The following is a 13,999-nucleotide window of genomic DNA, read 5'->3' as shown; positions in this document are numbered from 1 at the left end:
GACCTTTTCTCGGTGCAGCTGCTTAAGCACTCTGAACAGTTTATTAGAATTTGCAGAAGGTCAGGAAAGTCAGATCTAGGCATATTTTCCCAAACTGCACATATTTTTAGCAGCAAAGAAGAGCAAGCAGAGAAGTATTTCTATTCATACGATTTCTCTAGCAGATCTTGAGGCGGTACAGACAAACTTAACTCATCTTCTTGGCTAAGTTAAGTCTGATAAAAAATCTCAACTATTAAATGTTTGCATAATTGATAAACTTATTTCATTTACAAAGAATCTTTTTACTGAAACTGGCCTGTGACATTGAAAAGGAAACATTTACTGGGAGCTTCAGCGCAGGATTATCTGAAATACTGAAATGTATCCTTCTATTTCAAAAGGCAAAGCAGTAAGAGTGTTTGCTGCTATGGCGGTGCGGGAACCAACAGTAAGTGCTGACCCTGAACAAACAGCTTCTTTTTTTCTCTCTGGGGTCTCAGGCCATCAGAAATGCAAAGCTGGATGCAGATGAAAGATTTTCCCAAACTGACCTAATTTAAAAGCACTTTCACATATTACTCCTAATGGTCACTGCCAAAGAGCAAAAGGCTAACAAAGGTTTTTGGAAGCTCCATCAGGTATTTCAGGTACATGCTAAAATATTTTTGGCAGGATGCCATGAAAGGAGAGGACTCAAACTACCCTCACTCTTATCAGTTTTCCTTCTTTTATTTACAAGCAGCATCTCAAGACCTACATCAAATACAGTCACAAAAAGACTCAAGTCCAGTTGTCATCAGTTAATTATCTTACTGTTGTCACAAACCCAGACTTTAAAAGCATGAATAAGTGTTTTTTTTTTTTTTCTTTTTTTTTACATTCTTTTTAGAGCTGGATTTAATATGTGACCTGCAGCGCTGAGATGCTAGTGGGGTCATCCACTCGGTTAAAACCTGTGCTGCTTCATCAGTGACCAACAGACTCACGCACTCTTACTACAGCAATGATACAACTGCTATTTTGCTGGTTTTAGTAGAGAGAAAGTGATAGGTACTTTATATAAAGTTCATTCTACGATGCAGTGAAAATGTCATGCAATTACATTAATCTGAAAGCTCAAAACTAAAATCCAACTTAACCTCCAATGCAGAACTCCTCCGTTTTAATAAAATTACCAAAGGGACGCTCAGGGCACCACAAGTCCCAAGCGCAACAAGACTGGGAGCTGACTTATATGGAAGCCTGTGAGTATACTGGTGCTAACTGAGCAATATGCACCTGCAGGATATTGAACACAGCAAAGTATAAATTAAATTTAATAATATGTATGAGATAATCATTATAGTGAGTGTATGAATACAGTACAGTAAGTGTATGGTTCTAGTAGGTGGCTAGGAGTCATTCTGAGGAGAAACGCTGTAAAAGCGATATTGCATGACTTGGGTACGTTAAACACTTTGCAAAGGGCCTCATTATTCACTATATAGTGTAAGACTAAAAATCTCTTCTACGCAAAATCAGCAAGGCAACACATGCTCCCTGATTAAAATACCACAGGTTTTAAGTCTGGCTCAGTAAGTGACAGAATCGCAGGAGCAGCAGGGTAGCACCTCACCTTCCTGACTTAATTCTCACTTTTACCACCCCCCAAAACTGAAAAAAAGGACCTAGGATGCAAAGAGGAATTACATCTGAAAATTCACAATCCACTCATTTGTTTTTGTGTTTGCTGTGAAGACTAATTCATCCCTATCCACTTTGGACAGATCAAATGCTAGAAAATACCAGGCCTTATTACTACCCTAATAACACTATATGAATTCTACAGAAATCAGCAGCTTCGCATTGCACAAGCAGCTGCACATAAAGTTTGTGCAAAGCAGATGTTACTGTGAAATGCAAAAAGCATCAAATAACAAACAGAGAACACATGAAAAGCTTATGCTCCCATCAGTGCTATTTCGGATGCAGAAAAGGAGGTTTTTTTCCCAAAGCCATGGACGACTTCTCATTAAAACGGAGAGGAATGTTGTGGTGCTGTATCGCTGGCTTCAAGCAAACAACCAGTCTGCTCTCAGCTTGAAAAGACTACTCTGGAGAGGATCCAAAACGAGCAGCAGCAACACCACACAGAAAAGGCCACCAGGGAAATGGCTTGTTTTTGCAAGTTCATGGGAATTTGAGTTTTGAAACACAATCTTTCCTCGCTGCCTGAGATTGCCTTGTCATAAGGGAATTGGCAACCTCTCCAACGAGAGGCTGACTCTGTCTGTGAGCAGCACAAAGAAGCCCTAAGGACGACCATGCTGCCTAACTTCCAGGAGATAAAGGTCACCAGTTTGGAATGGCAGAAAACTCTCTGCTTTGGTGAGAAGAGAGGAAAAACTGGATTTTAGGGTTGCTGTGGCCCGAGGAGAGAGCCTGTCCTCTAAAGAATGCTTCAAACCTTCTAGTGTGAGTAGAGGAGCAAAAAATCACCCTCCTAGGTGCATTTTTCATCTAGAACCAGAGAATCATTTAGGTTTGAAGGGAATCCTGGAGGTCTTGAGTCTAATCTCCTGGTAATGCTGGGCTCCATGCGTGGCGAGGTCAGGTTGCTTGGAGTCTTTTCCAGTCAAGGTTTGAAAGTCTCCCAGCATGGAAATTCCAGAGTCCTTCCGGGTGACCTTATCCACGCACACTGGGAAACATTTTCATTTGTAACTAACAAGAATTTGCCTTGCTGCATGTCCTCAGTGTTGGTTCTCGCCCTTTGGCTGTGCATTTCTGAGGAGAGCCAGGCTCTTGGGCATTGGTCTGTCCTGTTTATCTGGCGATACCGTTCCACATCTTTCACTTTTTTCCCCCTCTCCCCCTCCAGATCCATGCTGGTTTAAGTGTTATTGACATCGCTCTCTCTCTGAGTACAGCCTACATTTATTTCACCCCCCAACACCATTACTTTACTCTGGATTTACTCATCTTCTTCCCTTGCTGGTGAGATACTCTCCCTGCCTGGGTTTCACACCATAGCCATCTTCCTAGTCACATTTTTTTAGGGCTTCGTTCTCCTCTGTGCCAGTCAGCTGTAAGTTATCAGCACAATCTGACTACAAATTAAAAAGAATCCTATTCTTCCAGAGGGGGAAAAAAAAAAAAAAAAGTGAATTGCCAATTTCCACCTATTACCCAAATCACACAACTGTGTCATCTCTTTTCCTTGCAATCCCTACCAAGCTTCACCATTCCTTCCTTTGCAGTTAACTCCACACAATCAATAGCATAAATTCTTTGTGAGAAGGGCTACGTCTTCCTCTAGCTATGTAAATTATTAGTCTACACAGGAGCTCCCAGAGTAACAGATGGCAGAATCATGACATTTTAAAAAATAGGAAAAAACTTAAAGGTAGCCAAGTTATCCGTAGAGCAACTCTGAAACAGCATCATAATTATATTAAAATTGTCCCTTTTTTTAACCACCTATGAATTATCTTGCACCATGAACATCCAGTGCCAGCACAAAATCATATTGTGAAAATAAAACATGCCACAAAGCATAATTTTGAAACAAGACAGAAGATAAAACTGAAGGATTTGGCAATGAATTACAACAAATCCAAGAGTGGATTTACAGTGTATAATACCTACATATTGTTTGAAGCTTATACGGACTTAGGCAAAATAGATGAGTAATAAATGAGTCATAAAATCCCAGAGGTGGTCACAAATATGAAATTTGTCTACACGATATGTCAGTGATATTTCAAAGTTTAAATATCACTTGCATTTTGTGACTGGTGAAATGGAGATATGGACACTGCAATAAATTATTGCAGAGTAAACCAGGGTGTGAATTTAGACTGGTCTCAAAAGCGTGTGCTCACATTTATTCCAAGATAAACATAAGGCAGTCTATATCCTGGTTTACAAAGGGCAAAGGAATTTCTAGTTAATGACGCTGCATCTATTGCAGGCTCCGCAATTGCGCAGACACAGCTGCCACAGTGTGCTGCATATGTTATGAAAATAAATTTCAGCGGCACTCATCTGATGGTTCATTTATTTAAGAAAGTATACATTTCTACCCCAAAACTGTACACCGCATGTTTGACTAAGCAATCACTCTAAATTCTTTCTACCCCCCTCCTCCCCAAGGATTGTAGCATACATAGCTAAAAATATAAACAAATTGCTAGTAAAATCTGAAGTTTTTCTTGGGAGAGAACGGCGATTCATATTTCCAGTTATTTGAATTTATTGCCTAGTCTAATTTTCTCCAAACAGATAAGGTCCAGATTTCCAAAAGCATACCAACAACCTGGCCTTCTGAAGATAAAACTTAATACGCTGTCTCTCCCGTTTTCTACGGAAAGAAAATACTGTAACAGAAGATACAGTGAAAATAAATATTTCTGAAGAAGGAAATGACCTTTCAGAAGTATAACCCTACCTGAGTTGTGCTTTAAGTTCAGTAAACCTGGGTCGTCTACTAGGGTCGTATGCCCAGCACTTGGTCATAAGGCTGTAGAGGGTAGGAGGGCAGTTTGGAGGCATTGGGAGCCGCTCACCGTTCTCAATTCGCCCAATCACATCATTGTTCTTCACTCCCTGGAAGGGCTTTACCCCATGCATTAGGATCTCCCACATACACACACCTGAGAAACACACACAAAAAAATTTTCCCCAGTGTCAGCAAACAACAAAACCTGTTAAAAAAGGAACAAAGCCCCATTTTGTACAGCCAAACGACGCAACTTCTTCTGAAATGTATAGCTAGGGAATCAGTTTTGACTTACCGGCTGGTAGCAGAGAGGAGTGATGTGCAGTAGTATTACGCACGCAGTATCAACCTGAACTATTTATGAGGAAGCATGACTCACAGCTGGCTCACAGCAGCCTGGCTTCACATTTATCTACCTTTTACCTATTGTAAATCAGAATGGTTGCTCATATTAAAATCTACTTTTTTCATAAGGTAGAATGAGCTGTGTTTGCCTTCCTTTTGACTAGTTCCAACTGGCTTGTTTCGACACGTAGAGTGTATTTTCACTTTGAGGGTGTTTTAAGACTGGCATTGATCCAAATTTTTTGTGCTGAAACTATGTAATGAAACAGTTTCTGTTGAAACTATGTGAAAAGCACAAAGGGAAAAATGGTCTGCCAGTTTAGGATTGGCCAGAATAGACTTTATTTTTCTGACTGTACTAGAGCTTTCTTCAAACTATTATAAACCTGCTAAAATTCACATACTCTTCACTTAAAAACATTTAAATTTTGTTTTGTAAAGAGGGTGAACCCTTACTTGTCTGTCCTGCTCTTATTTCAAGTCTCATCATCTTTGTTCCTTTACACAGTTTATCTTTGTTCTGTCTGTCCAGACAGGCAGCTTGGACCAGTTTGAGCACAGGTGATCAGATTCATATAAAAACTTGCACATTTAGGAAAAAAAGATCAAGGCTTCAGGATATTCCTGTTTACCCTTATTTTTACTCAGCTTTTGGTCATATTTTGTAAGCTAGCAGGAGCTATGAAAGACAAATTAAGTGGGAATTTAGCATTAAAGGTCTGGAAACAGGACACCATGTAGGCTGATCTATGCATTAAGCAAGGAAGCAGGCATATCACCATAAAAGAAAAAGTGAAAATAAAAAACAGAAACAGCAAATAACAATGGTATAACAAAAAGAAATCAGAGGGGGAAAAAACAGTAAAAAAACCCCATCTCTGTTACAACTATGACCTCATTTCCTTGTACCTTAATTTCTGTCAGCTTCTTACTAGAGGCAAAAAGGCACACAAAACTTTAGGCTTACTGAGGAGAAAAAGGAAAGAAAAATACAGAGATGGAAAATGTGCTGGGAGAAATTGTATTTTCAGAAAGTACATTAAAAACAGTGCCAAATATCTGGAAATTATTCCTTTACAGTAGTTAAAATGAAACACTGAACTTCTCCAACAGAACACTTAAAAAACTCCACCATTTGGTATTCACTTACCAAACATCCACACATCGCTAGCTGAGGTAAACCGTCGGAAGTTGATTGACTCTGGAGCCATCCATTTGATAGGTAATTTTCCTTTGGAAGCTACAGGGAAGGCAAGACAAGGCAGGCTTTTATTCCTACTGCTGAGCTCAAACATAGATTTTGTTCTCAGTGAAATAATTCATAGGCAAAACCCATCTCCAGTGAAGAGATGAACCAGCAAAGAGAGAACCTATCTCCTCTATCTACAGAGAAGAGCAGCACTTTGCCTAAATATTCAGACTGATTGAGCTCCTTCATGTTTTAAGTTAATTCTTACTTCAAGATGCAATTATCGCAGTTAAGAAGGCACTGGCACCAAATTTGAAACGGTCAAAAAAATCTCAGCAAAGGAATAGGTGTTTTTAAATGATTCATAAAAAAAGGGTAGGTTGTTTGGCCTTACATAAACCAGAAGAAAAGAATTAAACCCCCCCCAAAATAATCCCCCAAACCTCCCAATAAAGCCCCCAACAACAAACGCCAAAAATGCAACAAGAAATGATCATGTCAAAAGTGTTCCCCTTCTCCTCTCAGCAATTAAAACGACGATCTGTAGCTCACAGTGAGACGAGACAAATGAAATGAGGAAACATAATGGAGTGTAAGGAGACAGATAAAGGATATTTTATAATATATGACTGAAACTAGAAATATAGTGAAGATGAGATTTATGAATACATGGTTTCATGATATACACCTGATTTGAAATGCTACTGTTTGGTACCCTACGTGCAATCTCTGTTCTCCTGCTGTATTTCCCATCTATCAGGCACTGCAGGACATCTCATAGCTGCTGGAGCCACTTAAGATCAGTATTCCATCCAAAACGGGGGAAAAAGTAGGCTTCAAAGACTTATTTTGTACTGAACCTCCCTAGTTCAGTGACATCTGAAGTATGCAGCATACAATAACAGCACAGACTCAAAATTTACCTCTAGGTAACCTTGACTGCATTGCAGGCTACCTGTATTATGCCATGGACATGAATATTATCTCAAACAGGCCTCAAATGCGGATAATCTTCTAGAAATCATGAAAACAGCACTATAAGGTTGTCCTAAAAAGTGGAATTTTACCTACACGTGAATTTCCTACTTTTTGCAATTTAAATTAGATCTTGTGATTCTTCTTCTTAAGTATACATGTAGGAATTTACTACCAACATTAAACTGTTGAATAGTTTGCCTTTTTATACAAATACAACAGCCAGACCAAGAATATCTGGATAATTCCTTCTGACAACAAACTCGATATTGTAAGAAGCAATTGTGTTCTAACTGGCCTGCAAGAAGGATCCAGAGCGTTAACTTACCTTTGTAGTAGGTACTATCTTCCATGTATCGGGATAAACCAAAGTCACCTAATTTCACACAGTCCGTGGCCGATACCAGCACATTTCTAGCAGCAATATCCCTGCCGAACCGAGGAGACATTATTTCCAGTCATTTAAAAACTTCAATTGGTGAAACGTACTTTGAAAAAAATTATTAAAACCCAGATGTATCAAACGCCTTTCAGAGGACTGAATTATTTTGCTAGTCATGTTTTGGATGTGCATGTACAGAATAAGACAACTACGTATTTGTCTACTAATTCTGAGAAGCTTGCAGAAATGCTGTGGTATGTTTGATCCTTATGAGTAACAGCTGTCATCTGAAAGTGTAACCATCAATGCCAACATCAGAGGAAAAAGTTTTATTCTCTATTTAAATATCACAGGCTAACAATTTTTGGCAATTAGAATTGATGGAACGAAGAAAATCTGCCTTCTGACCCTACAAAGGTAAGGAATTGGTTTAAGATCTCAGTCCTGTAAGAAGCTTCTTAACAAGTAGCTCAGTTTTTAGTGATGCCACAGGTATTTTGAAAAGACTTGGGCATTTTTCTCTTGCAGCTTCCCAGGTGAGCCAACTTGCCTTATGTGTCTGTTGATTCTGGATTTCAGCAGGCTTGACTAAGTATTGACAGATTTAGTTTCGAACAGTGAAGTACAGCAAACCAAGCAGTGCTGCTTTCTCCCATTTCAGTACGGTATGAGTAAGTTGGATTTTGAAATTTTATTGCTAGAGGTAAAATAAACAGCTACTTGGCCAAAATTCAAGTATCTGTAAGGGTTTGTTATTTACAATGTATTTATACACATATCCATGTATATATACATACCTAATACTTATATATATGTGTTTGTATCTACAATACATACAACACACTGAATTTGAACGTTAAGTATTTAAACACAAATTAAACACTCAAGTTCAAAATCAAATAGTACATGATAATTGGAGTGCTGTGAACTTTTAATTGCACACAATAAGAGGCAAAAGCCGGTCTCTTCTCTAGAGAAAGGTCATGTTCAAATTCAAGGGAATAAAAATCAAAACACACCTAGAAGGAAATTTAGGTTCACTTTCTCGTTAAGCAAGTAAATGTCTATGTTATAAATATTTTGTTTTCCCAGTTCTTTACTTAAGAAGCCGGCTGCCTCTTGTTTTGCTTTTCTGTATTTGGAAGATTACAAGTGACTCGCAGCTTTAAAAAATATTGTAATCACAAAGCAACAACCTGGCTGAAATCTGTAATGATTAAAATCCGGCACCATCTCCGAGTCAATCTAGGAGTGAGCCAGCAGGTGTCACTCTTGAAAAGGGTGTCATTTCGGTGGCAGCATCTGAAAAAAGTGGCATACTAATGCGAAGACTGACATAAAACAGGTAAGTGGATTTTAGGAGTTTCAAAGTATTGCTGCTTGTCCTGGTTTCAGACATTGCTACACAATCATCCTAAGTCAGGAAAAAGAAATACAAAAAGGAGGCTTCAAAGAATCCAAATATGTGTTGTGTTTTGTCTTCACTTGAGCAAGCGTCAAGACTGCCAGTCAAAAATCTAGTAATCGAGGACATCTCGTACTCCCTAAAATTTCAAGTAGTTACATATAAAAATATACACGTACATACACATAAAAAATCTTACCTATGTACAAATCTTTTGCTCTCTAAGTAGGCAAGTGCTGTGCTAAGCTGGTAAGCATAGAGTATCAGAGAGGCCAGATCCAAGCTGTATTTTCTTACTTGCAAAAACGATCTCAACTTTTTGCAGAAAGAAGGAAAAAAAAGAAGTTAGGACAAAAAACCAACAAATTTGAACAAGGCATATCTCAAATTGTAAAGTTTACACAAGCATCAATGGGCATGCCTTCCCTTAAGACTGGATCAGAAAAGCAAATTGCTTGCCATGAAGAAATTTGACTCTTGGTTAAATTCAAGTAGTTTTTTTCTACATGAAAATTGTTAACCAAACAAAAAAAAAAATAAATTGTGCATTGCTTTCAGGCTCCTTTTGAAGACTGAGAGCATATGCTGCTGCTGTTTCAGTGTAAAGCACTCCTGGACTTTTTATGCATTCTTCCCTTGAGAACCATGCATGTTTTTGGCCTAAATAACTTCAGAACAAAACTGTATGTGGCTAATCCGAACACTGATTAGATCAGTACTGTTTTGGAAGCATTAATTTTAATCTACATTTGCTAAAATAACTGGATTTAACTCATGGTAGCCAATATAAATGCAGAATTTTAATAAAGTATAAGGCAGTTAGGACCTAATGGAAGGTGGCACTAGAGTCTCCTTATAAATTAAACCAAGGCTTTGAAAAGTGATTTGGGCACCAGAAAGGAAATCCGTAACTTTTTGACAGAAAATTACTTCTTCACTACAGTTTTTTTCTGCCTTTTTTTTTCTTGGATAATGTATTGCAGTTTGATAATTACAATGACTATCTTACAATGCAGTATGAAATATCACTTTGGCTCACATTTTCTGAAACATGTGGCTCAAAGAAAACAAATCCATTATAAAAACTGAGATCTAGTTTCGTTTAAACCATTCATCCAAAAGACGTAATAATGAGGCAAGTCGTCTTATCTAGGGTCTCTGCTGCAGAGATCATACAGGAAAAAAAACCCACAAGAAATTCAGTGTTCCAAGGGAAAACACAGTATTACTCAGGAAGAATAAAAGATGTACCACATAATTTCACTTCTAGAAGGTACGTTTGCAAATGCTGTTTAAATGATATCGTATTATCATCATTTTGACACAGGTCATGCTCTCACTCTGAAACAGCAATTGAATTCTCTGAAAACCATGACTAAATCACTTTGGTATGAGCTGATGCCATTCCCCCAGCAGAGGAGTTCTGTCAAATTCTACCACTCCTGTTTCTGAGTCCATAATTCTACAAACAAGTTTGTAGAATTCGTACCACGTCTGAGGAGAGCGCCTTCACGTTAGTGCGGAGAAGTAATTTTTTTCAGTCTTTTAAAAATGCATCTGAGAGCTCAAGACAGAAGACCACAATTGCATGAAGATTTTTCATACCTCTCCAAGTGTACAGAGCTCCATGATTATCCAAACTGGGTTTTCTGTAATAACTCCAATGAGCTTCACAATGTGAGGATGATCAAACTGACGCATTGTTACTAAAAGGAAAAGAAAAAAACCCAGGTTGGTGTGTTACATAAAACCTTTTTTTTAAAAAAAAAAAAAAAAAAAAAAGTGAGTTAAGAAGCACTTAGTCTATGACCAGAAAATACAATGACAGTTCTGCAGGACTTGAAACAACCGCTTGCAAGCGATAATGTCTGGCCATTTAATATTCTGCGGGCAGTATGAAATACTGCTTGCTTTAGTAAAGTGCTGTGGAAGGTGAGAGTCACGTCTGGTTCTTCTGCCCTGGTTGAACGTAACGTAAGTTAACATTATGATCTATCAATCCAGTGCATGACCAATTAACCTGTGCTTTTCTATTGGAAGAGAAAGGAGAAAACAGTATGTATAATTCCATGTCTGGAAAAAAATGCGTGTCAATATGACATAGACAAAAATCTCATTTAATCACATCTCATTTTATTTTCCATGAACTTAATTAACTTTTCAGTCTCAGCAGTGCAGTCACAGTATATTTTATGCAGTAAGACATACAAATCATAGAATCATACAATGGTTTGGGTTGGAAAGGACCTCAAAGCCCATCTAGTTCCAACCCCCCTGCTGCGGGCAGGGACACCCTCCACTAGACCACGTTGCCCAAAGCCCCATCCAACCTGGCCTTGAACAATTCCAGGGAGGGGGCTGCCACAACCTCTCTGGGAAACCTGGTCCAGTGCCTCACCACCCTCATAGAGAACAATTTCTTCCTAACTTCTAATCTAAATCTACCTTCTTTTAGTTTAAAGCCATTACCCCTTGTCCTATCACTATATGCCCTTGTAAACAGTCCCTCTCCAGATTTCTTGTAGGCCCCTTCAGGTACTGGAAGGCTGCTATAAGGTGTCCTGAAGCCCTCTCTTCTCCAGGCTGAACAACCCCAACTCTCTCAGCTTGTCCTCATAGGAGAGGTGCTCCAGCCCTCTCCATCATCTTTGTGGCCTCCTCTGGATTTGCTCCAACAACTCCATGTCCATCTTGTACTGGGACTCCAGGGCTGGACACCGTACTCCAGGTGGGGTCTCACGAGAGCAATTAGTCTCCTTTTTCTTGAACCACCTTCTCCAACTGCGAGGATAGAGAACATCACCTGTGCTCCTGATCCCTTTAACATCATTCCGAAGAACATAAAGTCGCTTGAGATTTCTGAGTTGCCTCCTTGCAGCATCATTTGACCCTACTTGGAAGAGTAGGAACGGGTGATAATCCGCAGGCTTTACCAGGCTCAGCAGCCCCTCCGTGCTGTCACAGATGCAAGCTCCTGCAAACAGCAAACTTCTCTAGAGATATTCTTTGGGCAACAAATGGGCACTTTGGTGCCTTTCACCAAGGAGTCTACAATTACTAACACCACCCCCTCCACACTCTTCTGGCGGCACTGGTTCTAACGTGGGTGGTTGGACCAACTTTGCATGGTTGGCCTTTCCTGGGTCTTTCCCGTTAATCGTTCTTTCTTCATTTTTCAGCCCCAGGATATCATACCTGTTACACAGGGGCACTTCAGGGGGAATGGGAAGATTCTTCCTCCTGCCCCAAGCAGAGAGGTGAGTCTAGTCTCCTTTGTCTTGTGAGTTTGTTGAGTCTGTCACCTCAGAGTTGGAGGCAAGCTTACCTTTCCTTTGCAGAGTCTGTCGCTGAGCTTGTGACAGTGCACAATACCATGCATCGCTCTCTCACTCAGATGCCAGGATACTGCGCTGCCTGTTAATCTCTTGTAACACAGCCACTTGCTTGAAGAGTTCCACCAGCTGGGCAGGCTTGCACCCATGACATCTACCTCTGGCCTTTGAACCCTAAGGGGACTTCCAGGTCCTGGAGTTCCATACAACTTTGGGTCTGGGCAGCACTTTCAATTCTTGGGTCAGTCTGGGTGTAGGTGTCCACACAGGGAGGTTTTCTCACTTCCACCTGAGTTCCACTGACAGCTTTGCAGCTGCTGTGGGTGGAAACCATTTTGCTTCAACAGGAGGCTGGCTCTGGCTGGCTCCCAGAAGAAAACAGATCATTTTCCAGAGGCTGTCCTCCCTGTGCGCCCTTCTGTGCAAACTGCCATGCCATGCTTGCCTGCGCTGGTCGCTAGCGCTCCCTAAGGGTTGCCTTTTACAAATGTAGGGTTTGGCTGACCAGGTTGGCTGCTCCTGGCCCTCCCCAAGCCTTGTCAGCCACTCTCACAACAACTGCCAGCTCCTGGTGGCCCTCTCCACAACACTAGTGTTGCCCTGGTTCAGGAAACCCCCATGGACACGTTGCTGGAGCTGCTCACCTTGGCGACTGACTCAATGCTTATTAATGTTTTGGGGAGATGTATTTGGTAGGTGAAACGAAACATCGGATCTCTGATTAAGTTTTTCTCTCCCAACGTATGCAACACAAACATCCTTAGTTTAATCTTGACAAATATCTGTAATTTAAAGTAATATCTCTTGTGCATTTGCAGTTTGTAGTGTCAACAGAAATACACAGTAATTACCAAACTGGAAAGTCTGCTTCAATTTGCCTAGAATTAGGCAAGAATAAAAACCGCTATCTTTTGGCTTTTAATTAATCACAAGCTAAAACCAGCAGGTGTTTTTGGATTCCCATTCTGATGAGTTCTGAATTCTACTTCTGTACACTGGTACACACCAGCTGCATAACCAACACATCTTGCAACACCACAGACCCCAAGAAAAATCCTTGCACAATGCTTTTTATAAGACCTATTGCTATAATATTTCAATAACATATCTTCCTGCAAAGAAAGTTATATGGGCAAACGTAAGATTACATATTCTTTAGAATATTCATGTTATGGATACAGAAAAAAAATCAGTAAAACAAACATCCCTATCAATGACATAGCTTCACACATTAATAAAAAGGAATAAATAATGTGGTGAAACATCAAATGGGCAGTAACAACTGCTAAAATACTACATAGGATTGAAGCTAGAATCCTAAATTGTTCAATTCCTCTCTCTCCTTTTGAAGAAAATGGAATTTCAGAGAGGGAAACTATTTCTGATACCTTAAAAAAGTATGCATTGCTAAACTAGTTTATCTGAACCCAATGTTAGCATTAAAATCTTGGGAAATAAAGTGTATATTCCAAACAAACCCCAATTATTTAGCTTTAGGCTTCTCTTGTGCTAATCTAATTCAATGCAATTTACAATGTTTTAACACGGAAGTGTTGCTTCATTGATGTAAAAATTAAGCAGGAGTACAGTTTTAATTATCAAAGCAATGGAAAAGCAATTAACACAAATAGTTTTATATCATAATCTTACCAGTTTTAAACATAAAATACTCCATTGTTGGAAAGTTCTTCCCAGAAATTAATTCAATCAATGTTAGCTGACAAACTCACAAATTCAGAAAGGTAGTGGAGTTGTTAAATCGTTTTGCCATCCAGCTTCTGGAGGTAAGAGGAGTAAACTACTTGCAGAAAGGAGCAATTTACCAAAAAGCCAGTGGAAGATGGATAAAAATCTCCCCAAACCAGATGGTTTGTATTTTAGCATATACAAATGCATTAATAGTAATATA

At 39.4% G+C, this 13,999-nt stretch overlaps 1 protein-coding gene across 19 annotated transcripts in view; it reads right to left on the bottom strand.

Moving 5' to 3' along the window:
- The window catches only part of PTK2 (protein tyrosine kinase 2), a 224,137-nt gene that overhangs the window by 33,495 nt on the left and 176,643 nt on the right, over window positions 1-13,999 (bottom strand). For 18 of the 19 annotated variants that reach the window (XR_008575651.1, XM_054814477.1, XM_054814476.1 and 15 more), the window contains 5 exons: window positions 10,364-10,464; window positions 8,958-9,073; window positions 7,300-7,400; window positions 5,958-6,047; window positions 4,412-4,616 (listed from right to left, as the gene is read on the bottom strand). Coding sequence is in view for 18 of the 19 variants with exons in the window: in XM_054814477.1 (XP_054670452.1) it covers window positions 4,412-4,616; window positions 5,958-6,047; window positions 7,300-7,400; window positions 8,958-9,073; window positions 10,364-10,464 (613 nt within the window). In the remaining variant the exon portion in view is untranslated. Of the gene's footprint in view, window positions 1-4,411; window positions 4,617-5,957; window positions 6,048-7,299; window positions 7,401-8,549; window positions 8,809-8,957; window positions 9,074-10,363; window positions 10,465-13,999 lie in introns of those variants that run through there. The other variant, XM_054814486.1, reaches the window with a different exon arrangement.

Source organism: Grus americana, chromosome 2 (genome assembly GCF_028858705.1).
Source record: "Grus americana isolate bGruAme1 chromosome 2, bGruAme1.mat, whole genome shotgun sequence".
Classification (NCBI taxonomy): Eukaryota; Metazoa; Chordata; class Aves; order Gruiformes; family Gruidae; genus Grus; species Grus americana.
This window is presented reverse-complemented; position numbering and strand designations above follow the sequence as displayed.